At 43.6% G+C, this 25,754-nt stretch overlaps 1 protein-coding gene across 2 annotated transcripts in view; it reads left to right on the forward strand.

The window, feature by feature from the left end:
- CSGALNACT1 (chondroitin sulfate N-acetylgalactosaminyltransferase 1) overlaps positions 1-25,754 on the forward strand; it is a 72,892-nt gene that overhangs the window by 19,783 nt on the left and 27,355 nt on the right. For both annotated transcript variants that reach the window (XM_069485189.1, XM_069485190.1), the window contains exon 2: positions 14,967-15,183. In XM_069485189.1, coding sequence (XP_069341290.1) covers positions 14,967-15,183 — 217 coding nt within the window. The remainder of the gene's footprint in view (positions 1-14,966; positions 15,184-25,754) is intronic.

Raw genomic sequence — 25,754 nt, forward strand, 5'->3', positions numbered from 1 at the left:
ATAAGCTTCCAATACTACAGTTAAAAGGTAATAAGCAAATGAAGGAAAGTAAAAGAGAACTAATGAGCAAAATGAAGTGGTATCCAGGTTTTATATTAGTCATGGAAGAGTAATCTGGCTGTATCAAATTACTGACATTGGATAAAACCAAAGGCCAGTCTGAAAGGCACCCAAGCTACTGGCCCATGATGGTGCTTTGAGAACCCTGGCTGTCACTACAGATTTGAGATTTTGAGTCCTTAAGAGAACTTTCCCTGTGGTCTACCCAGACCCTCATACAAAGGCGAGACAGAAACTGGAGGTTTTTTTGTTTATAGCTATGGCCCTTGAGATGTCTCAGTCTGTATTGGTGACAGTTGTAATGATTCCAGCTCTATGTAAGGGAAGGGACAGACAGGGCCCTTGACTCAGAAGACAGCTTTTTTTTTTTTTTTTTTTTTTTTTTTTAACATGAGTCTTATGGATGGCTTCCTGCCCGGAAGTGTAGTATTTTCTCATATCTCTTCCACTTCCCTCTCCTCATATCATCACAACCCACATGTTCTATCTGTCACTAATAGATCATTTACCCTTTGAGGTTTTAACTTTGCACGCATGTCTACAGCACCATCAAATAAGTCATTCTCCAGGCGTTCAGGCTTTCGTTGCGCTTCTCAATACTCCTGCTACATGTTCTTCTCATGGAAATGGCCGCCCTCTAAGCATTAACAACCTACCACGTAGCTTTTCTATGCAGGGAAAACTAGAGTATATCAAGACCATTATCGTTAAACACAAGGGAAAAATGCAGACTGTATTTTTCAGAGAACAACAAACACAGAGGACTGGAAGCTCTCCTTCATTTCAATGTTGTTTACTCCTGTTTCATTTGAATATTAGACCTTCAGGGGATAAATACCTTTGTCACGTTGGGCCTCGGCAACATTAATGATCCTTTACGGATGCAATTTATAGTCATAGAGCAATTCAGCGGACAGAGAAAGGGGAGGCATTATTTTTGCCATTACTTAACTGCCAGAATTACTCCGAAGAGCAGCAATACGTTATTGGCCAAGTGCCAGTGCCCCTTGACCACCTGCAAATGCTCTCGCCTCCATCTGGGGGTCGCTAGATGTTGGAACCATTGAGACGATATTCCCTAAAGCGATGCTTTCCAGCCTTGGCTGCACATTACGGTGTCTTGGAGAGTCCGGGCCACACTACAGAATAATTAGTATCTCTGGGAGACTGTGGGGCCCAGAACATCAGTATTTTCAAAGCTCCCCGGGTAATTCCACTGTGCAGCCACAGCTGTGAGCCACGGCTTAAAAGGGATCACTGGATCTGGAGCTGGAATGGCTTTACTTCTAGTGGTTCCCAAGCCTGTGCTGTGCAGGGGTGGGGTCCCTGGAAATCGTGATACTCTTTGTCAGACATCACGAAATACATTTGACCTTCTCTTTTAAACTATTACATGGCTTCATGCCATTTTGGGGGGAAACTGAAGTGTTGTGTTTCCCACACCCTAAAATACTATGCTAATGCCTGACATTTATCAAGTGCTTGAAATATTTCACGTATTGTTCTAAGTGCTGCATACATACTTCAATACTCACAACAGCCCTATGAGAGAGCTAGTTTATTATGATCATTCTCATTTTAGAAGTGAGCACACAGGCAAAGAAAGGTTAAGTACCTTTTCCAAAGTTGCACAGCTGGGACTTGAACCCGGGCTTCCTTTTAATCGGCAGATTTAAACCATTTAGTTTTAAGATAATTACTGATGAGTTAGTGTTTATGTCTCCCCAGTTAACTAATCGCATAACCAAGGTACATTTTTATTTTAGAGAGTTCACCAAGATGCTAAATTAAAAATAGCTATTTATGAGCAGTTGACTAGGGGTCTTTGTTTATTTACTTGATTTAATGTCCAAAGTAAGAGTTTGATATTATCCATTTGAAAAGTTTTCTAGGCTAAATTTACTGTAGCCATGACCAATTGTGTGGAATTTTGGGGTCTCAGCCACCCATTTGCCCATGTGTTTAGTGGACCTAAAACTTTTTTCAGAGGAAAATCATGGTCCGACCCAGGACATTCCCACTGCCCAGCTCCATGTAGAGATCGAGTGGCCTTATGTTCCGGCACCTGCCTGGTGTGTCATAAGAGAATATCAATAATACCGAAAGCACGGTAACTGACCGTGTCTGCACCTGCTCTTACTCAGCCTAGCTTAAATATGTGCCATGAACTTGTCAGAGAACACAATATCAGATACTCATGTTCCAGATGATATTGCCATGTTACAAATTATCCCAGAATTTAGTGGCTTAATATCCCCATTTTCATATGCTGACAGATTCTGTGGATCGGGAGCCCAGAAAGGACACAGTGGGGATGGTTTTCCCCCGCTCCAGCATGTCTGTGACCTCATTTGGGGGTGGGGGGGTGACAGCTGGTGGCTCTAATCATCTGGAGGCTTGTTCACTCTCAGATCTGGCATCTGGCCTGTGATAGGAGCACCAGGACTGCTAACTGGAGTGGCCTGTCCATGTTGCATGACTTCTTCACAGTGTGGCACCTTGGGGTAGTTGTACTTTTAACGTGGTCATCTGGGCTCCAAGAGAGAACATTCCAGCAAACAAGGTGGCAGCTGCATCATCTTGCTCTTTTCTTAGTCAAAGCAGTCACAAGCCCCTCAGATTTGAGGAGAGGGGACAAAGACATCCCCTCGTGATGGGGTCATGACTCATTTGGGAAAAGAACATTCAGGAAGTACTACCCAAATAGGCTAAATATTATCTATTCCTATGGGTTCTGGTTTTTTTAAATCCTTATATTAAACTATTACTTGAAAATGGCATATATAATAGACCACATTTTGACATCTAATGGAATTATTTTTACTCTTGAGTGGTACACCATCAGTCATATGATATGTTAATAAAATTACTGTAGGAGTTTTGTAGAGGCAGTGTCTATCATGATCCTAGGATTGCAATTTTCTGTCTTCTGATTTATTGCTTGTCGTGGACACAGTGAGTCATGTATTGTTTAGTGCCTACGTTGTATAGTTGGGGAAACTGGGGCTTTGAGAATTGACTCTGCCCAAAATCTTAGAGCAAGTTAATGGTTGAATGGAATTAAAATTCAGGTCTCTTTCCTGTGCCAGACTGTCTCTGTAAGAAGTTTCCCTGGCTTGGTTATCTGAGATGTCACTTTGCAACTTGCCACAACATAGGAGTTTGGCGTGACTAAAACATAGTCTGGCATCTTGAGCAGATGAGTCTATTGAAAAGGACGTTCCTGTTGGGTTGACAGCCCTCCTAGCTGCCAGTGTGCAGTATTTAAGTTGTTTCCTTGTATGCTCTTCACACCAAAGGAAAAAGGCTTTGAGCTTTGTCATTGTCTCGTACTTTCCCTTGGTGGCCGGTGGAGGTGTGTGTCTGCGTCCGTGTCTGTGTTTCTAAGGATGGGGAGGAACGTGTGGCTCAAGATTCATCCTTCTAACTGCAAGTTAATCTCTGTGGGTTTCTCCTCAAAACTTTACAGTGACTGGAACTTACTTTTTTACAGCTTGACAGTAAGATTGTTACAGGTTATGTTTTGGCTATAGGGATTATCCAAAAATAAAAGAAAACCCCAAACCAAGATCTAAACAAAACCCAAAACCCAGGTGGTGGCAAATGGTAAGATGGCTTTAGCATGATGCACGGGTTTTCCGTGATTTGGAACCTTCGTGGCCCCCAGCTTCACGTCCTACTATAGTCTTCACCTGGCCCCTCTCCCAGCCTTGCTGGACTTCTGTAGTCTTCTGAATGCACCATACTCTTCTTCTGTCCTGTTGTATATTTTGGTCAAGCAGCCTGGAAAGTCTTCCTAGCCTGTCCCCTGCTACACAGCTCTTCCTCCTCACCTTAAATCAAATACTTCCCTGTCTGGGTGGCCTTCTGGAAATGTCCCTGCAGAGTTAGGGGTTTCCACCAGTGCCCTGAGCCCTGATCATGGTTCTATAGCTACTAATTGCTGTTTCTGTGTTCCAAATTTGCACCCTCTTACATGGTAGGGTACCTATTTTATTCATTTTTGTATACCCTAGTCTATTACCAAATATGGAAGGTGCTTATTGAGGGATTGCTGCATGCCGGAATCACTGGATTAATGGGTTAATCAAAGCATAGCTTTCCTTTCACTATCATCTGGCCTTTAGCTACTGTCCTTGTGACCCTACAAGGTTTGCAAGAAATGATACGTTGTTCAGATTTCATTTAAAATACTGCCAAAGTTTGGACTATAGCTTTAAACTTTCTCTATATTAGCAAGCAGATATTCAAAGGGCAAAAGGAGAATTGTGTCTACAAATATGCTTTTCCCCTTGACTTTCTAGGTTGGTGTGGGTGTCAGTTTCTCTCCATTTTTGTGACCTCCATGGAACCAAAAGAACAGATCCAGACTTTTTAATACCATCTGTTTAGTGGGCAGTTGGTCATAGCTCTCATCAGAAATACCATTGACTTAGACCACTATCATTATGTATTAAAATGGCTAGTTCTTCATTTTTACTGTCTAACATTTACTGAAGACTCACAAGGTACCAGTCTGAGATAAACCAGAGTTTCCCAAAAGCTAGTCCTCAGACCCCAGTTGAATAGGTCTGGTGTAGTGCCCAAGAATCTGCATTTTTCAAGCTTACCGGTTTCTACTGGCATAGATGAATATGGGTCAACTAATGTCTAGTATGGAAAATTGTGACCTACTTTCTAGGCTTATGATTTTTTGTTTTTATCTTCAGCTTGCTGTGGTTCATCTGTAGTTTAGAAGTTCCACAGAAATACATATGTATTTTCCCCAAATGTCCAGTGGATTCAGTCTTAAAGCCTATTGATAAAGCTAAAATGAATTCCTACCACTGATTAATTAGATGAATCTGTCCAAGAAAATCAGTGCTTGTAAGAGATGCTACTTATGACTTTCCCTGAAGCACAAAGCAGTTGATGTTGCTGCTTTGAATGTACACCGTAATGTAACTTCTAAGACCAGAAAGTAGGAACCCTGGGTCATTAAATATCTTATTTAAGGTGGTACAGAGTCAGTGATGAAGCCGTGGTTAGGGTGGGAGTCTCTGGAGTGGGTGTTGGCCAACCACAGCATCTGTCTAGAAAAGCCAGGAGACTCTGTGTGTCTGACAGAGGGAAGGACCTTGTTATAATTATGTTGGTGATTTTGGATGGTCACGTAGGTGTGATGTAGTGCAGGGCTTTGCTAACCAGTATGGATGGTTAAGGGGCAGTGGAGATAAAAAGTCATGGTCCGTAACAGAGGGTTTTGGGGTTAATGATTTGAAATTTTCAGTTTTATACATCAGAAATGAGTTTTTCAGACAACCTCTAAAAAACATCCTGTAGCAATATCGCTAAAAAAAAAAAATTTACCTTGACCCAAATGTTACATATGCTAATATGTAGATCATGAGGCTTTTTAACAGAATATCAAAAATGTTCACATCTCTGAGTCCACAGTGGCAACTTTAAAAAGATTAGTAATTGGATTCTGCTTTCAGGCATATTTAATGCAAGTACAGCAAGTAGAGGGGCTTGTTCTGGAGTCCTGACCTGTTTGAGAGCAATGATGCATTAAATGATTGATGGGGCAGTATGGAATGTGACATGATGATAATGTAATGACAGCTGTTACTGCTAACGTCATTGATTACTTCCTGTGTATTAGGCATGCATGTTTTACAAGGATTAATTCATTTAACCTTCACAATGGCCCTGTGAAGTAGGTATTATTATTGGTCCCATATCTTAAAGAAATGGATGTCAGTGAATCGATCAGTAATATATTATCTTCCTCTTCAAAGGTGAGTTTTAAGGCTGACTTTTCTGATATACTTTGGAAAGTTGATAAGCTTTTTGAAGCGTCTTTCCTGATGTTTTTCTGTTCTCAAAAGTCAGTCTCAAAAAGAAAGAGCAGAAAAGAGTTATAAACATCCTTTTGATGGTAAAATTGATTTACCTTTAAGGAGCTTTACTGACATTGCTCTTAAGAGTCACACTCACGTACCTGTCAGTCTGTGAATGTATCATTTGTAACCTTGAACAGGTTGCTTCTCTAACTTCTCCAAAATGGGTAAATGGCTTACCTCTGGGAAATACTTTAAAATCAAGATAATTGTGAATGTGGTTTGAAAAACAGACATGAGTCTCAGGGGTAATGTCCATTTCAGTAAGGCTGCATGTCCTCTATTTTGGCGGTAAGCTGCCTACGTCATTGGCATGGATGAAGTCATCAGTTGGCCAAAGACAATAGCATGGTCACACAGTCTCTGGGCTTTGATCTTTTAACTCTAGCTCATTGCTTCTGCCTTTATCTTAAGTTTTCTGCTTTTCCACAACATCCTGGTTGTGCTGTTCCACTGTGATTTGAGAGGAAGTCCCGCAGCTGTCCGGAAACGTGCGCTGATAATGGCCGCTCTGACTTCCCTCCCTCGGATGTTTGTTCTGGAATCGCTACAGAACTCCCTGCCATCCTTGCCTTTGCCACCACTGCCTGGCCTCTTACACCCCGTTTAGTCCAAGTGGGCATCTAACACCTGTAATTTCTAACGTTTGGTGTCTTAAGGTCCTGGGAACAGCTGGCATCTCTGCCTAAGAAACCCACAATTCTCAAATAATAAGAATGGAAGGTGAAGCTGTGTACTGAGGGTCTCAGGTAGCCTGTGGTCTGGGCCTGGCCATTGTGAGACGGCATTGAGGAAGGAAAGTGCAGAGAGGCCCGATGTCCTGGACTTTTGCATCTCCTGGAATAGGTTAAACTTAAACATCCTCAAAATTCATTGTCCCCTCATCCCTTCTGTTCATATTCCTGACTTCAGTCTTGCTTGTTCTCACTGTGTCTACACCTTCACCCTTTGCTGTCCTTTAACTCAGCCTTTCCTCAGGTTTCTCCAGCCGGGACCCCATAACACATTCCTTTCACCACTTGCTTCCTAGCGCCTGCCTTCCCTGCCCTCAAACCTGTCCGCAGAGCCCCGTGCCAGCTCATCAAGTCACCATGGTGTCTCCTCCTCCACCTGTGTCCCTCATGTGCTGGAGAGAAGGTGTTGACCGTGCACATGGATATCATTGCAGCTTCATTCCCTCCGGCCCCGCTGCACCTCTGTGTAGCGTTGTCATTCCTTTCCACCTCCTTCCCCATCTCCCACTCTCCTCCCTCCCACCCCAGCTCCTGCACTCCTTGCCAGCCTGTAATGCCACCATTAGTGCCCTTGCTCTGTTTCCCTGAGAAACTGACCACACGTGCACCGTAAGCCCCTCAGGCTCTTTGCCCCAGACTTGCACTAACTGTCCCCCTGCCCTTCTCGTTCTTCCCCACTTTGGGGACGAGGTGACCCTTCCCTGTCCAATACCAAGTCCTTGCCCTGGTTGTAGAGCCCACCCACCTCTCACTTCTCATTCCACCTATCCATTTCTGCCTGTTCTTCCCTCTCAACATAGGGAGGAATTATGTTTCTCTTTGCTTTAAAAAAAAAAAAATACAAAAAAAGCACTATCACCTCTATAAATTCCTCTAGCTGCTTCTCCATTATATTTGTTACCTTTTAGCCAAACAGCTTCCCTTTCTTCTTCCCTCCCTCCTGCGCAGCAAACACTCACTAGGGTTGCAGGCACTAAGTTCTGGTTTTCATGGCACCAACCTTCCAGTGGAGGGAACAGTCATGTGTACATAGGTGAGTGAACACATTTGGACGGCATGCCATGGACAAACTAGACTGGGCTCATGTGAAAGAGGTGACAGAGAGTGACTGGGGGAGTGAGGCTAGAGAAGGTCTCTTTGAGGGGTGGCATTATTGGTAAGATCCCCAGGGATCTCCTTCTTGCCCTGCCCAGGTGCAAGTTCCTCTTCACCCTGCTTAACCTCGGTGTGGTGGTTGGCAGCGGTGAGCAAGCCTCATTCATCCACTGTGTTCCCCGAGCTGCTGTCTTCTGCCTCTCTGAGCATTGCTGCCATTTGGGACTTCTTGGTCTCCTTTGTGTATCCACACTGCCTGCCCCTGAAGGCTTGGTATGTTCCATGCCTGCAGACTGACTCCCTCTTCTTATTCTACCAACTCTTCTTGGCTGATCTGACCCCCACTCATACTTTCAACCCATGCAGCAAGAACCCCTAAATCTGTGTGTCTGCAAAAGGCCTGCTGAGCTTCAAACCTACTCACCCGCCCCCCTCAAATCAGCACATCCAGAGCTTAGCTCCTAATGCCTGTGTCGCCTATAACTGGAGCTGGCCTGCTTTTCTCCCACCCTTTCACCTGCCATCCTGTTTCTAACCAAGTTCTCGCAAGCTTCCTTCCACTTCTCATCCTCTGCACTGCCACAGTCCCAGTTCTGACCCTTGCCTTTCCCTGCTGAACCACGATGGTTCTTCCCTCATTGCTCTCTGATCTGTTCCCTGTCGTTTACCCACGCCCACACTGCTGTAAGGTGATAGTCCTAAAAATCTCATCCCTGCCTTGTTGGTAGACTGACCTGGCTCCCCTTGTGCTGCAGAACAGTTTGTACCTGTCATGGTGACTTAGTGGCATCTCCCCCACCCCTGTCCTCCCAGGTTCTCTCCCTCCCTCCCTCGCCTGCCTGTTGTACTCCAGCCTTGTCTGAAGTTGGCCAAACATAACAAGTCGGTTTTTGTTTGTTCTGTTTTCTTAGTATCTTTGCTTACACAGTTATCTTTCCTTCGAATGCTCTCTCTGGTGTTGTAGTTTTGGCCAGCACCCATCAGCCTCCAGTTCTGGTGAAACATCCTCTATCAAACTGTCCAGACCCTCCACCAGGTGGAGACTGCCTCCCTCCTTGTTCCTTTACACCTGGGACAGACTCCATTGGGCACTTGTCACATTTATGTCCATTTTGTCTACCTATCTGCCTTCCTCTCTAGAATGTGAATTCGGAAAGCACGATGATTTTATCATGTTCACCTTTATATCTCTAAGGTAGAGCATAATCCATGGTAAATAATAGCCATAAGAAAAATCAGTAAGGATGAAACTAACCATGTCATTTGCTCATGAATTGTGTGAGGCTGGCAGGTCACCTGGTGAGAAGCCCAGTCCTTTACAGCACTGGAATCTTAACACACCTTCGTTTTCTACTCATTGTCAAATGCCCACTGGCTTTTATGAGGTGATTGTATGTTATAGTTTTCCTGGGCAGAGGGGAAGGGAGAAAGACTCAAAAAGCAAGTTGACTGCTGGTACTAATGATCAGGTGAGAAAGGAGCTCTAAGTCAGTGAGATTCTTAGAAAGTTCTGATTGATTCGGAACCAGAGACTGGATTTGTTGGATTGGATCTATGACATGAACAGGTACACAACAAATGCGATATATAGAAACAAGGTGATTCATGAATTGTTTCAGCAAGCACATGGTCAGTGCAACTGTTTCTTATCAAGTGACAGACACTTTCAGTACAAGTCGAAACAGTAAGAAACCGAGTCAGGACATGCCCAGAACCGCTGCTGCGAACAGATAACCTGTAATGCAGGAGAGAGGAAGGAGAGCCTCAAAGTGGATCCTTTTTATTGCTCTTTATGGTGAAAATGATTGACTTTATAGGTCCTGAGCATTTGGGCATTCATGGCAGTCTCAGGACATCTCTTTCACAAATGTTACGAGTTTCCTACTTTACCTATAAAAACAGCTGGCAAGCAAGCAGTGGTGCTGTAATGATGTCTCGTTTATCTCACCTGGTCTGGCCTGGTCTGGGAAGGAGATACGCATCCAAGCAGGGTTTTCTAGATAACTGAAGCAACAAAATATTTACAAAAAATACTGGGGTATTTTTGGGGTAAAATTTTGGGGTAAAATCTTAGGTAAAGCAAATACGCATTTACAGAGTAAACAAGTCTATGCTTTCATAGTGATATGTTCAAAGGCAATTTACATGGCTGGAGTGTTTGTTTATATTAAATGTTCACATTAAATGATCCAGACATTTCCAATTTAGAAAAAAATAATAATGTTCTGCCTCCTGGAGGCTACCTGTCACTATTTACTGCTGTCAGCATTTCTGCCTCTTGCAGATTTTTTTCCCAAATACTTTTTCTTGCTAAAAATATCTTTTGCCATTAAAATATCCCCTTTCAAAATTTTACTTTCAATGTATAGAAATTCAGATAACTTAGGTAGTAACTGTCAAAACTATATGGTAAAGTAAAAGGGAAGCTCTAAGGGTAGATGTGAGGGGTATCTGTGGGTGAATGAGCTAAGTACAGTGGGTTTTACTATAGACTTTTTGTTCTGACTTCTTGGAACCTGTTTTTCATGTTCCAAATTCCTTTCTGTGCTCTAAGCTGTCCATGTTTCACATGAAAAGCGACTCTCAGCAGGGTATGTTCCAGTCATTGACAAGTAAGGTGAACACAGGCAAATCACAACTTCTTTGGGTCTCTGTTTCCTCGTCTGTCACATGAGAAGGCTGGACGAGATGGTCCCCGACATCCCTTCGTGTTGTCACATGCCAGACAAGTAGTTCCGGGGGGAAGAGTTCAAAAGCTGTAAGACAAGAGAGTCTGAGGATGGGTGATCACTTTGGATTGAGAACGTCCTGGGAATCTTCCCAGAGCAGGAGGGTCAGATTTAGAAGGGGTGGAAAGGTAGATGGATCACTGAGCTCGTGTGTCTTTGAGAAAGTGTGAGACCTTTTCAGAGGACAGCAGTTATCGTGGAGAAATACACATCATATAAAATGTGCCAGTGTGAAGTGTACAGTTAAGCGGTACTAAGTACATTTACACTGTTTTGCAGCCGTCACCACCATCCGTCCCTGGAACATTCTCCTCCTCTCAAACAGAAACTCTGTCCTCATTAAACACTAATGTTCCGTTCACCCTCCCCCAGCTCCTAGTGACCTCTATTCTGTCACTATGAAGTTGACTACTCCAGATACCTCCTATCAGTGGAATCACAGTATTTGTCTTTTTGTGACTGGCTTATTTCACTTGCTATAATGTCCCCAAGGTTCATCCATGTTGCAGCGTGTGTCAGAATTTTTCCTTTTTAAGGTAGAGAATGATATTCCATTGTAAGTCTAGACCACACTTATCTATTCCTCTCCCGATGGAGATGTGGGTTGTTTGTGTCTTCCAGCTGTTGGGAATGATGTTGTTAGGAACATGAGTGTGCAAGTACCTGTTTGGGCCCTTGTTTTTAATTCTCCTGGGCACTCCCCAGAAATCTGTATTGGAATTGGTGGGTCAGCTGGTAATGCTACCTTTAACTTTTTGAGGAAGTGCTGAACTGTTTTCCACAGTGGCTGCTTTGAGCTACTGGAAAAGCAGGATCTGAGTGTTACCTGCGACAGGTGAAGGGCCAAAGAACACATGTGTGGGACGGATTGGGTCCTGGAGCTGGCACGGGCTTGGCAGATGATGGCAGCTGTCCAGCTGGGAGACCCAGGCTGCATGTGGCAAGGCAGGAAAGGCAGGCACGAATGAGTGGTAGCTTTCTTGTCCTCACTGTCACGATTTCCAAGGTCATAAGTTGAAGACAGGGCCCAGAGACGGGCCTGCGTCTGGTTAGCTCCTGGCCTGCCGAAGGAATACACATTGGTAGGAACAGACTACAGCTGAGTCTAGAACACATGGCAGTGCCTGTACCTGGTTGGTGGCCCTAGGGCTGACCCCTTGAGTAGAATAAGATGAGCATTGGGGTGTTGCTCTGAACTCGAGGTAAGCTTAGCACCCGTGGAGGGAAGGAAGGAAAAAGAGGTGCCAGGTGGGGTGTCTAAGCAAAGATCTAAGCTAGCTCCAAAGTTCTGATTTGGGTCTTTAATTTGTATAGTGCCTGAAATGATACTGTTCTGTAAACTATCACAAAGAAGGTGTGACCGTGGCAGCTTCGCTTTGCATTTGCCTTCAGTCCCCCTTTCTCTCGGTCCCTTTGTGTTGCCACCACTGGAAGTTCCAGGAGTCAGAAGGATTCCTTCGGGGGACATTACAGGAAGACAAACTGAGCGTGGTTTCTCTGTGTGGGGGTGGCAGGGGAATGGCTGGGTGTGGGTTTTGGTGGACATAGGTTGCAAGAGAGTTTTACGTAATATATTTAAAATAGATGAAATTAAGGAATCTAAAATCAGATTCATAAGACAAAATAATTAGAGTATGGGGAAACATGCTAAAAAGTTGATGTCATGGTGTTTCAAGGCACAGCGTGTGGAAGATAGTGAGAAACAACCTAAATTGCAGTGTGCCAGGTGACACTGGGTGCTGTGACCTTCCTGATGGGCACAGGAGCCGCTGACCATAGCTGGGGGTCTCCGTCACACTGGGTTGATGATGCAGGCACGCCCATGACAGCTAGTGTCCTACAGTTATGAAATCATTATGAATAAGATGTATCCCATCCTCTGGGTTCTTTATAAATCGCTGTCTATCTCTGGAGACAGGTTTGGGTATATTGCTACCCATATTTTCAACTCTGTGCATTTAGATTTTAAAAAGGTAATGATTCTTATCCTGTCTCTAAGAAGGAAAATGACTCAGTAGGAAAAACCACCCCCTGGCCCACGTACATTTTTATCTGCCCGTTAAACTGTCAGCTGTCACTTCCATGTTTGCTGCTGCGTGAAGTTTTGCTGCTGACACAGAAGCTCGACGAGACACAGACACCCACGCGGGCAGGCCTGTTTCAGTAGTGCTGATAATGGCCTCAGTGACCGCATGGGGTCCTTTCTGACTCAGCCCGACCGCATTTGGCCCCTGGGAGTTGGTGGTTCACCTAGTTACTCTAGACAATGTCAGAGGTGGGGAAAGAGCCTGTTTCCAGAGTGGGTGCTGCTTGCCTGAGAGAATTAACAGACTTTGAAGGGAACCACTTAAAGTTTCAAAGAAGTCCTTTGAGCTTCCTAAGAAACGAGCCATCTTTCTTCCATGACTGGTCCCTGCAGGGACTCTGAATCCTTTTCAAACATGAGTTGAGCAAAACTCGTTCAGGTTGTCTGAGGGCGGTTGGGTAGTATGCCCTGTCACCCAGGGGGTGGGAGAAGGCTTCAGAGGAGAACTTAGTCCTTGTAACTCTGTGCTTGGGTCCTCTGTGCTTGCCGCTGGTGGGTTGCGTGTGTTGGATGTTCAGGCAGGCCCAGGGGACAACGGGGAGACGGGAGACAACCTGGAAAATTCCCGGCACCAGACTCCTCTCTGTGGCACCCCCAGGAGATGCAAACTTTGAATAGGATCAAAGGGGCTGTAAAACCGGTGCTGTAGGCTGAAAAGCTCTCCTGCAAGGCAAAGAACAGACAAGAGAACTTGGCAATGTTTGTGAAGAAGGACGTGTAGTTCCCACAGAAGACAAGAGGAGGGAGAGTGAGGAAGCAAAGAGAAGAGGTTTGAGAGAGATCTTGAGAAACTCTAACTGACTCTAGGTAGACGTTTTTCCCTGCAGATTTTTATTGCTACTCAGAGACTGGGAGGTACATGCTCAGCTAAGGTGGGGATAAGAGGAAAGAGACGTGGAATAGAAAACATGGTGCAGTGGGAGATGTTCCAAGACCCCCAGTGGATGCCTGAAGCTACAGCTGGCACCGAATCCCATGTCTACTGTGCTATGTCAGACGTACCAATGATAAAGTTTGATTCGTAAATTAGGCACAGTAAGAGACTAGCAAGAACTAATACTAAAATAGAACAATTAATATACTGTAATAAGTTATGTGAATGCAGTCTTTCCCTCTCTCTCAGTATCTTGTACCGTACCGCAGGTATCTGAAACCATGGCAAGCAAAACCATGGGTCAAGGGAGACTACTGCATAAATCAAAGAGAAAAGCTTTTCTGGTGATGGTTGAATTTTACCATTGTTGGCGTTTTCTGTTCCTGACTACAGAGAGAACACCCCTAATACCAGTGATGTTGGGAAGGAAAGGGATCTTGGGCATCAGGGTCATCATTTGCTCATCAGTAGGGAAATGCTGTCATCTAGGCCCTGGTGGGGGACTCACCCTGAGAGTGCAGCTGAGATACCAAGCTCACGTCTTTAGGCTGACAAGTGACGCTCTGTGGCATTGCAGTACCAGTGCCATCAGGTGGAGCACAGTTCAGAGGGTACGTAAGTGGACGTCTCTCCTGCTTCTGCACCTCCTCAGAAGGAGGGTTGTGATGACAGCGAACATTTATTGAGGGTTTGCTGTGTGCCATGTGCTGTTCTAAGCTCTTTACATCTATTCAACTGTGTGCTCCTCAGAGTAACCCATGGGGAAGATGAGATGCAGAAAGGTTGAGTAACAGCCCAAAGTAAACCTGTGGGGCCAGGATTTGAGCCCAGGCTGTCTGGCTTGGGAGTGTGTGCTCTGCTTACAGATAGGAAGGAAGATTGGAAATTAAGTATGATGTGTGCCCACGTAAAAGCACTGGGTACTTTGTGTGTTGTCTGTTTTAACGCTTTTAGAAGCTTCCAGAAGGCCACACAACCCACGTGACCAGCCCTGAGCTACTCCCAGCGTCCCCAAATAGATCATTACTGTCCATCTGCAATGGCCATGATTAATCATAATTTGTAAGAGATAATTTTAACACATACTTTTTAAATTAAATATAATGAGGCTGATATTCTTCTAATCATGTTGCAGAAAATTTGGATAATAGCACTTAAAGAAAAAACACATAATCCTACTCCACATCCTAGTCTTATTTTGACATATTTCCTCACAGTCCTTTTTTAAATGCCTCCGTATACTATAAATACAGTTTTGTACCCAACATTACCAGCTTTTTCCCATGTCTTGATGAAGTCTTGGTAACTGTGATCTTGAAATTGATATTTTTATTTCTCTTGGTAGTTTTAATTGGGAGCGTTTTGAGTTTTCTAATAATTGTTAGATGTAGAGATTGAATCTTATTATTTTTTTTTAAAGGCATTTTGTGCTAGATCTCAGTTAGAAAACACTCAGCAGCCAAGGTTAATTTTTATGACTGCCTTCTCTTGTTTTTCCCCTAACAGGGATCTACCGAACAGAAAGGGATAAAGGCACTCTGTACGAGCTCACCTTCAAAGGGGACCACAAACACGAATTCAAACGCCTTGTCTTGTTTCGACCGTTTGGCCCTATCATGAAAGTGAAAAAAGAAAAACTCAACATGGCCAACACGCTTATCAACGTGATTGTGCCACTAGCAAAAAGGGTGGACAAGTTCCGGCAGTTCATGCAGAATTTCAGGTCGGTTTGTTTGCACATGTTTATCTTCCTCCGTGCGCTGCGTGTTAGAGCTCTGATATCATTTTCCATCATGTCCTTCATTTCCCCTGCCAAGTACAAAGGCCCCTTTCTCTTGTTGTTCAACCTCGTTTTCTTCACATAAAGTTTATCATTGGTGTTTGCCTTTCCCTAACGCAATTAGAAAACTCCCAGATAAGCATATTTACCTTCAAGAGGGAAAAATAGGAAGGACTGAGTTTCCATCAGGATCTCCAAAGATGACCTAATGCCTTTGTATTTGGTTCTGATGCAGATTTCGGTTCAGGTTTGGGGACAGCAGGAACTGATCGCAGGCAAGCAAGTGACAATGTTCTAAGTCTTGAGAAGCAGAGAGGAGCTTGCTGGCGACAGAGCCCACACTGACAGTGGATATATGCTAGAGGATGCTCTTGCTCAGCTCTGGGCTGCTTCATCTGCAGCTGGGATGGACTGAATCAGAATCTATATTCTATTCTCACCTACGTTGCCTCAGAGCTTAAATTTAGGGTTATGCAAAGAAGGTTTCAAGCACTCATCATCCTAGCTACTCAATAAGCCTAAGCTGGGTTTTATTTTCAAATACATTAATGTAGTTTTTACATGTGTGTCTTTAAGTCCTTTATTGTGCAATGTTGGATTTTATAAGCTATGATGGCTAACATTCACATATTAGCTGAGGTTAACCAGCTAACTTATTTAACCAGCTCATTTTAAAAATAGAAAATCAGGCCGGGTGCGGTGGCTCATGCCTGTAATCCTAGCACTCTGGGAGGCCGAGGCGGGAGGATCGCTCGAGGTCAGGAGTTCAAGACCAGCCTGAGCAAGAGCGAGACCCTGTCTCTACTAAAAACTAGAAAGAAATTATCTGGCCAACTAAAAATATATACAGAAAAAGTTAGCCAGGCATGGTGATGCATGCCTGTAGTCCCAGTGACTCGGGAGGCTGAGGCAGAAGGATTGCTTAAGCCCAGGAGTTTGAGGTTGCTGTGAGCTAGGCTGACGCCACGGCACTCTAGCCAGGGCAAAAAGAGAGAGACTCTGTCTCCAAAAAAAAAAAAAAAAAAAAAGGAAAAGCATACTATCTAATTATAAATCTTGGAAGATCAAGCTGATTTTAATCTTATTAAATTCACATTATTAAAAGGCAGTAGTGGACAGCATAAAGGTGTGGTTGATACCTCTTAAAATTCTGGTTCATGAACACATTTTTTTTTAATTTAAAGGATAAACTCATTTATAATTAAGTTTTTTAAGATCAGAAGCAAATAGTCTTAGAAGAATCCTTGGAGGTCACCTGGTCTAATCTTCCCTTCATTCCGACTCCGTCTGTAGCATCCCTGATGTGGGGTTCTCTAGGCAACGTGTGTGTGTACCTGCCTCCTCCACAAGGCAGGCTGCTGCTTTGTTGACAAGTTCTAAGTAAAAAGTGCTTTATTGTTGGGACCTGAAGTCGGCCTCCCTGTCACTTCTACCCAGTGGGTCTAGTTCTAGCCTCTGGAGAAATGACTGAACAAATCCATTTCCTCTGAAACACGCTAAGCTTCCACGTATTTGAAGACAGAAATCACAACTTCCCTCATCTTTTTCTCTCCAGGGACAGCAGCGCTCACTTTCCCTAGAGTGTTTCATATTCTCTAGTTCTTAAACTCTTTTTTTTTTTATTATTAGTTCGAGTTGTGCCTTTATCCATGATACAGTCCAAAGTAGGGTAGGCTAATCTGTCCATCTGTGCCCAGTGTATAGAATGCCACTTTGTGCCCAATCATTGACCTGTTCCCCCTGGCTCCAGTACTGAAGTGAGTGTTTATGTAGTTTTGGCTTTTTTCAACCTACCTTTGGTGTTTCTGTGTTCTCTCTCTACATACATATCTTCTCTTTGGAATGGCAAGGTGCCACTGGTTGATCAAACGTTACTTCCTGAGAACAACTGAACCTGTAGTTGTCGTGAGGTATTAAGTCAGATCATTACTCTCAGTAGCTGGTATGTCCATATCTAGGACCAGGTTACAGCAAGTCCCTTTGGCTAGGAAGCTGCCTACAGCTTTTCAGATGAAGGGTCCTGGGCTTCGATTCTGCCCATAGGCCAGTCACTGGGCACATTGGGTTTGGTAAAGTAGTGATTACGCCAAAGAAATGTCTGCTCAATAAAGGGCCAAGTCTTTGGTATAGGACTCAGGGGGACTGAAAAAGCAGGATTCTCTTGGTATCTATGGACAACTGCTTCCTTAGTGCCATGTCATGAGACTTTCAAGTAATTAACAATAGGAATTAAACAGGGAAATATTGGTGAGAAACATAAAATTAGTAGCTTACAAGGCTCTAAAATGGAGATGGTAAAATTAAATGCAATTCTAGTCAATGTTTAAAATAATAAAACACAAAACCTTAGGGCATTTTTTCTTGGCTTTTACAATTCATACATCCATTGCTCATATAGGTAGGGAGGGGTAGGTTGGAGAAGAATTATTACTTGGAGACGATTTTTTAAGAGCCTATTGCATGTGCTAGACGCATTACCCAGAGGTGAGGGATCAGAAGATGAATTTGATGTCATTCCCAAATGTGCACTTAGGTGATGATCAGGGAAACCAATTTACTGGTGAGTACATGTGGTGCTTGTTTTTCCATTCTTGGGATACTTCACTTAATAGAATGGGTTCCAACTCTCTCCAGGAGAACCAAAGAGATGCCATATCACCGTTATTTCTTATAGCTGAGTAATACTCCATGGTATACATATACCACAATTTACTAATCTATTCATGAATTGATGGGCATTTGGGTATCAGACTGAGGTGGGGGGTGGGGGGAGGGGATGATCCCACCATTGCATTCCAGCCTGGGCAACACAGCGAGACCCTGTCTCTAAAAAAAAAAAAAAAAATTTCAAGAAGGACCATAACTGTTTGAGAATGGGACATTTACTTGTTACCTTTACAGTAAAAGGATAGCTTGGCTGAGCTTACAATTTTGGGGACACACTGTCTTTCTTCCAGACTCTGTAGACATCCTTCCGGCATTTAATGGTACCAAGGAGAAGTGTTAAGATAATTTTATTTTGTCTCTCTTGAAAATGACTGGCTTTTGCTTGAATGCCTGCAGAATTCCTTCTTTAGTCTCCAAACACATTCACTTAATCACGATGTCTCATCTCAGCATCTATTGTTTTCTATCCAATCTTTGTGGAGTAGGGTTTCCTCTTTTGTGGGCTCTTGCATTTTGGGGAGATTTTTTGGTGTTTAATATTTGAATATTTCTCCTGCTCCGTTTATTGGATTCTCTGTTTCATGGACACAGCTGTCTATTTCACAGGTCTTCTCCACTTAGTGGCTTCTATTTTTTTTTTTAATGCCTTAGTCTCTTATCTGCTTTCATTTAAGCATTTCCTTTATGTCAGTGATTCAATTTTTCAGTATATCTACTCTGTAGCTTGTTATTTCTAATGTATTACTTCTGCTTGTTTTGGCTGTCAGTTTATTTTCTGAGCACACAATGTGCCTGCTGATCTTACTCTGTTGTTTTCATCATTTTCCTCTTTGAACTTTTTTTTTTTCCAATTCGTATTTTTGGTAAGAAAGTATGAAACATGAGAAATTTTCTTCTGTTTATGTTTTCTTTCGGGCTCAGTGTTTCATTTGCTTTGAATGCTATTTCTCATATCTATTTCTCTTTTTTCCTTTAATTTTGTTCTGATTTTTGGGGTACAGTTGCTGTGATGTTTTGCTTTGTTTTATCTTTGCATCATGTGTGGAGGACTATCCAGGCTTTCTGTTTGCTCTGACATAGCATGGGTGGATAGGCTCTCTCCTCATCTTGACTGAGAACGCTGTTCTATTTTAAGGACAGGGTATATTCTATTCTCTTTATTTGTAGCGTGAAAGGATGGGTGGAGGAGAGAAAGAGCTCAGCTAGAACTTTGCACAGCCTTTGTTGAAGTTCCCAGTTCTTGTGGCTCTTCTGAGCCCTGGGATGATATGAGAGTTGTGCCCAGCTCACTCTGCCTACATGGGCTGGATCCTTTTCTCAAGGGACAGATGTATATGGCACCCAGAATGAGCCTCAGCTGAGGGCTAAGGCCTGGAGCATCAGAAAGAGTCAGCCTCACATGTTCACTTATTTCACTTGTCTTCAGTTCTTTCCACTCCTACCAGTCAAAAAGAAGAAGGAAAAAAAAGTTTGGGCCCTAGTTCTGTGGTTCTTTGGGGGACGGGGGAGATACATGTAAAACACTTTATCTGCCTCTCGGCAGTTTTCATCCCTTTCCTCTTCCTGCTCTGACAAAGGATCTTTCCTTGGCCTCCCCTCTGTGAGGTTTATGGCAGAAGATTATGTCCCTTTCGTTTGTCATTATTGGTGGCAGGATTTTTGCCATTTTCTGCTATTTTGGGGATACAGTTTCCAGTGATCACTACTTGAGATTAATTTATTTAAAGCATTACCCTTCCAATGCATTGCCTTTCATACAAGGGTCCCCAACCTATGGTGAGTTGGATAATTATTTCATTATATTACAGTGTTATAATAATAGAAATAAAGTGCACAATAAATGTAATGTGCTTGAATCATCCCAAAACCTTCCCCTTCCCCCAGTCTGTGGAAAAATTGTCTTCCATGAAGATGGTCCAGGGTGCCAAAACGATGGGGGACCACTGCTTTAGTATGTCAACACCCTTCACTCTGATATGATTGGCTGAGGAATCCTGTATGCATCCCTTCATATATCTCAGCTCTAGTATCTTCTAGAAAATTGAAGTACTGGTCCAGATGGGCCCTGGCTCCCTTGCAGCTTTGTGTTAATTATTATAAGTAGTTTTAGGTTTTTTAACATCAGCATCAATTTGTTCATTATTCACTTAGAAAAGACTCACATGGCTAAGTCTTAGAATAAATAAATCTTGCAGAGAAAAACAGATGTGGGATCTGGAATGCCTAAGAGAGCAGGCCTGGTCATGAGCTACACAATGGCCTGGGGTGGGGGGAGGCTAGGTCTGCACAGATGAGCTCCCTTTGGGTGACAACAAGGCATGGGTTGCAGTCTATAGGGAACCAAAGGCCACTTTTTTTTCATGCCCCAGAACTGTGCTTGGGTCGGGCCCTGTGGACAAAATTGATTCCTGGGTGCATGAGGATTAAGGTATTTAATTATCTTGATTTCTTATAGTCATATCAACTAATCTTAAAACTTACGTTTACCAAACAATACAAATTTAATAAACTATAAAGTTCCATGAACGAGGACTCAATAACAACATGGGAAGAGGGACAGGTACGTAGGGACGCTGGAATTAATGAAAACAATGCAAGTGTCAAAAACACCAGGTTTCTGAGCTTCTCTGCAGGCAAGGAGAAGGTAAAACAAAGGCTGGGGCACTTCAGCCCTTAGTATTTAATGAAAAGACGCCCACCATTCCTTCGCTGGTTGAGAAAAGCTTTTTCCTAGCGCCAGAACTTAAGGAATTTCATTTAAGGGGCAACAAACACCAAATGAATGACATTCCTAAGCTTTACAAGAAATCGTGATGCTAAAGTTTGAGCACGGTCGTCTCCCTGAGTAAGAATAAAGTTCCCACTGCACTGCTTAATAGCAACGTGGGCTGCTTTGTTCGTGGTGTCGTGGGGTTACTCACGCACCACGGGGATTCTGTTCCTGTCGGTGGAGATGACGTGGCGGGTGCCACAGCGGGCTTCTCCCGCTTTGTGTCATTGTCCTGGCCCATGTGGGAACCTCACAGCCTTCCTGCACCCTTTCCCCTCTCACGAATGCCCCCTGCCTCCTTGGGTCCCTGCGGGGACTCCATCCTGGGACTCCTTTACCCGTGGCCCGGAACAGAGGGTGCTCACCTGGAAGAACTTGCTTCAAAACTAGTTCCGGTGTTACGTGTTTCCGTTTTGTCCAGTAGCATATTGGCTTAAACCTACTTGCCTTCCTTTTTCTTTTTTTTTCTTTCTTTTTTTTAATCCTCTCATTTTGCCTTTAAAACAAATTTAACATTTGTTCTTTGGTTCCTTCATTTCTCTTAGAGTCTGTGTTATAGTATTGTAAGCTCATCTGTTTTTTCATTGTGTGTTTTGTTTGTGATAGCAGAAGGCATCTTGAAAGAACAGAGCTGTGGATTTTCCTTGGGTCTTTATCTCTGAGGCTCTTTGAGGGGGAAAAAAAATTTTTATGGAAAATATTTTTCATGATTTTTTTTGAAAATCTTTCTCGGTTCATTCCAAGTTTGCTTGATTTTTATTTTGACTACTTCCAGCTGGATCAGAACCTTTTTCCTGGTTGCTATGTTCCTCCTCAGACTTGACTGGCTATTTTTGTATAAATGTTCTTTGTTTTCTCCTCCTGATTCTTTTCTCATCCCTCACAAGGCATCTGTGACATTCTAATGAAGTATCGAGGAAATCTATTACTTGAATTTTCGGTAGGAATTCTCTTTTATTTCTTTTTGGCCTAAAACCATTAAGATGATCCTGGAAATTGTTGAAAGTTTCTTTTCAAGGCAGTGACTGTAAAATCTCTGAAATTGAAATGAGACTGGAGCATTGTGGCTAGGTTGGTGTAGGTGACAGAAAGGCCACAGGCCATCAAATGTTGGATTGCAGTAGAGATTCCTCAATTCCTTTGTGTTCTTCAAAAGGAAAATAACATATTTTGTGTATTATACTCTTCTCACCTCACCCAACCCCTTTCCCTCTTCGATAGGTCATTTCAGTATTTGTACACTATGGTTTTGCACCAAGGAATTTTTGTGTCTAAAATGTTTGAGAGACACTGATCTGTATCAACTACCTTATTTGTGTAAAGGTTTCTCTTAGGGGCTTAATAGAAGGTGGTTTTTATTTTATATGAGCCATAGGTTATGTAGAAACTTCAATCCAAGAGTTTAAAAAAAAAAAAAAAGGATCAAATGGAAAATCTCGTTTTCTGATCTGAAATGGGCAGTCGGGAAAGTAGATCCCAATTGCTTGATGGAGAGTCAAAACTCACTCATTTTTTTAACACTGACACTACATAAATAATGTAATACAAGAATTGTATATTAATTCATCTTGATGTGGAAGGGAGGGGAGAGGACCCACCAAACCAAAGGAAGAAAACTGTTTTTTAAAACCAGATGCAGGCCGGGCACAGTGGCTCACACCTGTAATCCTAGCACTCTAGGAGTCCAAGGCAGGAGGATCGCTTGAGGTCAAGAGTTCTAGACCAGCCTGAGCAAGAGTGAGACCCTGTCTCTACTAAAAAAAAAAAAAAAATAGAAATTAGCTGGACAACTAAAAATATATAGAAAAAATTAGCCGGGCATGGTGGCACATGCCTGTAGTCACAGTTACTTGGGAGGCTGAGGCAGGAGGATCACTTGAGCCCAAGAGTTTGAGGTTGCTGTGAGCTAGGCTGACGCCACGACACTCTAGCCCGGGCAACAGAGTGAGACTCTGTCTGAAAAAATAATAGTAATGAATAAAATAAGATAAAGCCAGATTGCAGAAGGCCCCCAATAAGTTTCTGCTCTCTCTCCAAGGTTGTACCTACTCTCTGATTTCCAAGCCATCATGGCTAAGGAATTTTCTTCCTTTTATCATAGCAGACATAGGTAAAGTTTGGGAATTGATGAGATGTTAATGTATCACTTCATTTTTATGGGACACTATCTAAAGCCTAAATAGACTTCCTTCTCATATCTGAAACATTTGAGTAGAAAATTGACTTAGAAAAAAACACTGATGTGCGTTCCTTGCACGTGTGCTTTTTCTCAATGGTAGAAGCCCTTTCTCTTCTCTCCACCTGTGTACAGCTCTCCACCTGTCAAGAATCAGCTTGGATGTTCCTTTTTTCCTTAGCAGTCCTTCCCCTACACCCATTAGAAATTAACTGCACTCTCCTCTGCATCCTCTTGGCTCCCTATACCTCTGTTACCATGGTTACTCCATCCTGCATCATAATATAGCTCTTCAGCTGTCCATTCCGTTCCATAAACTGTAAAGTCCTTGGGGTGGCCAGGGTGACTGGTTGTCCTAGTTTGCCTGGGACTGAGGGGTTTCCTAGGACGAGGGATTCTCAGTGCTAAAATCTGGAGAGTCCCAGGCAGACCTGGATGGTTGGTTCCCCTCCATGGACCTTATGTGGTTATCCTTTATAAATCTTACTCCAATGGGAACAATGCATTGCACGCAAAAGTGCTCAGTAAATGTCTATTATTGAATCCGTGTTTCCCTGGGCCACTGAGCCTACAGTATAAAAATAAGTATTGCTAAGTAAGAGAAGCACAGGTTTCCTTGCGCACACGTACTCCTCCTCTCACTCTCTGGCAAGGTCTGCAACCTTCTCTGCCCCTCTCAGGTGTTCTGCGGATCCTCCGTGATGTCTCACACGTGGTCAGACACAAATTCAGCCTCCACTGACTGACTGCACAGGTATCAGCTGCACGAAGCTCAAACTCACGCTTCTGACAACAGCCAAAAGTGGTTGGCTCATGGCAGCAGAGGCTGCTGCTACTGTGCCCGCCACTGGCATCTTTACTGTGCCAACACCACTATTTTAATTTCCCCAAAAGCTCTGGTTTGAGCTCCCAACACCCCTCAGTTCTGTTTTCTGTAAAGAAAGCCTTTCAGTGTCTTTTGCAGCCCCGTCTCTCCCGAGGGCTCACAGAGGAGCCCACGAGAACTGGCTGGACAGCAGGCCCAGCCCCGAGCATGTGTGTGTTTTTACAACCACACTGCCCCTCTGACAAATCAGGTGTTGCTACAGAGCCTGATTCTTAAGACAGTGGTAGGAACTGGAGCGATTTTGCACCCTGACCTCCTCCTGCCCTGGGACATGTGGCAAAATCTGGAGAACTTTTTGGTTGTCATAACTGGGGTGGAGGGTGCTACTGGCATGCAGTTCCTAGAGGCCAGGGATGCTGCTAGACATCCTAAAACGCACAGGACAGCTCCTCCCACAATTGGGAGTTAGCAGGTTCAAGCTGACAACAGTGCTAAGGTGGACCAGTCCCCCCTCCAAACTGGCCTTGGGTCAGCCTGCCGCCAGTCCACCAAATGGGGCAGGCCATTCCCGACTGGTTCCCATCAGGGAACTCAAATTGAACAATCCTTCCCATGGCCCCTGTGCATTTGGAGTTTTGTTGAAACTTTTTCTGCCCTCTGTGTTTCCATACAAGCCACTGAGCTTGTAGTGAGTGCTACACAGCAAGACCAGGCTGTCAGACTTCCTAGGTGCATCCCTCATGTGGCTCAGGTGACCTGGGCAGGTGAATAGCAGGTGAGCCCTTAAGAAACCGGAGTGTGTACCTGGCCGTCTCCCCAGCCTAGGCAGGTCATTGGAAGTCATTTCCTTACCTCTACACTAAGGATGTGAACAGTGGTCAACACACACCTCTCCACGGGGAAGTCGTACCAGTTAATAACAGGACTCAAAGACCGTGAAAGGGCTCTCGGCTTCTTGGGAAATAGAAATACAGGTGTCTAAGTGCCTGTGATACATGTTTTCTGACAGGAAATATATCTTAATTAGTCTCTATACTCTGTGTTACGGTATCTTGGGGGAGAAGGAACTGTTTCTTTTTCTTTTTTTTCTTTGAGGAAAAAATATCCTAAAAAGATAAAGTCTTTGTGGAATAGAAACAATTTCTGGGCTTCCAGGTTGAGGTGGAAGAATGACCACGTGGGGGTTGGAGAGCTTTGTGTACAGCAGCCATGGGAAAATGACAAGCTCCGCGAAGGTTCCTGGGAAGTCGGAGTTCCTGAGATTGGTTGCAAAGGTTTCACGTACAAGAGTAACAAGTTGTTCATAGATATCTGCTACCAGAGGCACATAAGTCAACTTGGGATCCACGTAGTGTGTGTCCAGCTACAAATAGTTCACAGTGCAAAAGAAGAAGTCTGCATATGCAGGAACAAGATTTTCTACCTTTTCATCCCTTGCATTTTACTTTTTAATCTTTTACCTCCCAACCAAAGTCATACTCATGAAAACAGTCACACACGTGCATACTCCTTGCACACATCTTTCCAGGGGGTGAAGTCGAGTGAGAATTGTCTTGAACAGGACAAAGATCACTCAGGCAGCGATGGTGTTTCCATAACACTGGGCTCACACTTCCCTAGAGCATTTGTTTATGACATCCTGGAGAGTTTTAGTTTTGCACAGGAGATGGAGAACTTCTCAAGGCAGACAGGTCTTATTTTTTGAGATCTCTTGGTAGAGTATCCGGCATATGGTATGTTGTCAACAAGGGTTTGTTGAATGAATGAAAGAATAAATGAATAAGTGGAATAGAAACCTGGAGTGGGGGGCTCAGAACAAATTCAGCTTTGCCTTTTTTTGGGAAACGTCACCTGGTCACAAAGAATAAAGGCCCAACGCATCTCTGTCTTGTTTCTTACAAACAGGAAGTAGTTTGAATGGATATAAAAATACTAGAGAGGGAGACAGCAAAGATGCCATTAGAAAAATGAGACTGCTTTTTATTCAGGCTCCGCGGGTGACCCTGTCCTGATTCTGGGATGGATTTTTTCCAACTGCACACACCATTTTCAAGCACGGTTTTTCTGGCACTTGG

Source organism: Eulemur rufifrons, chromosome 12 (assembly GCF_041146395.1).
Source record: "Eulemur rufifrons isolate Redbay chromosome 12, OSU_ERuf_1, whole genome shotgun sequence".
Lineage (NCBI taxonomy): Eukaryota > Metazoa > Chordata > Mammalia > Primates > Lemuridae > Eulemur > Eulemur rufifrons.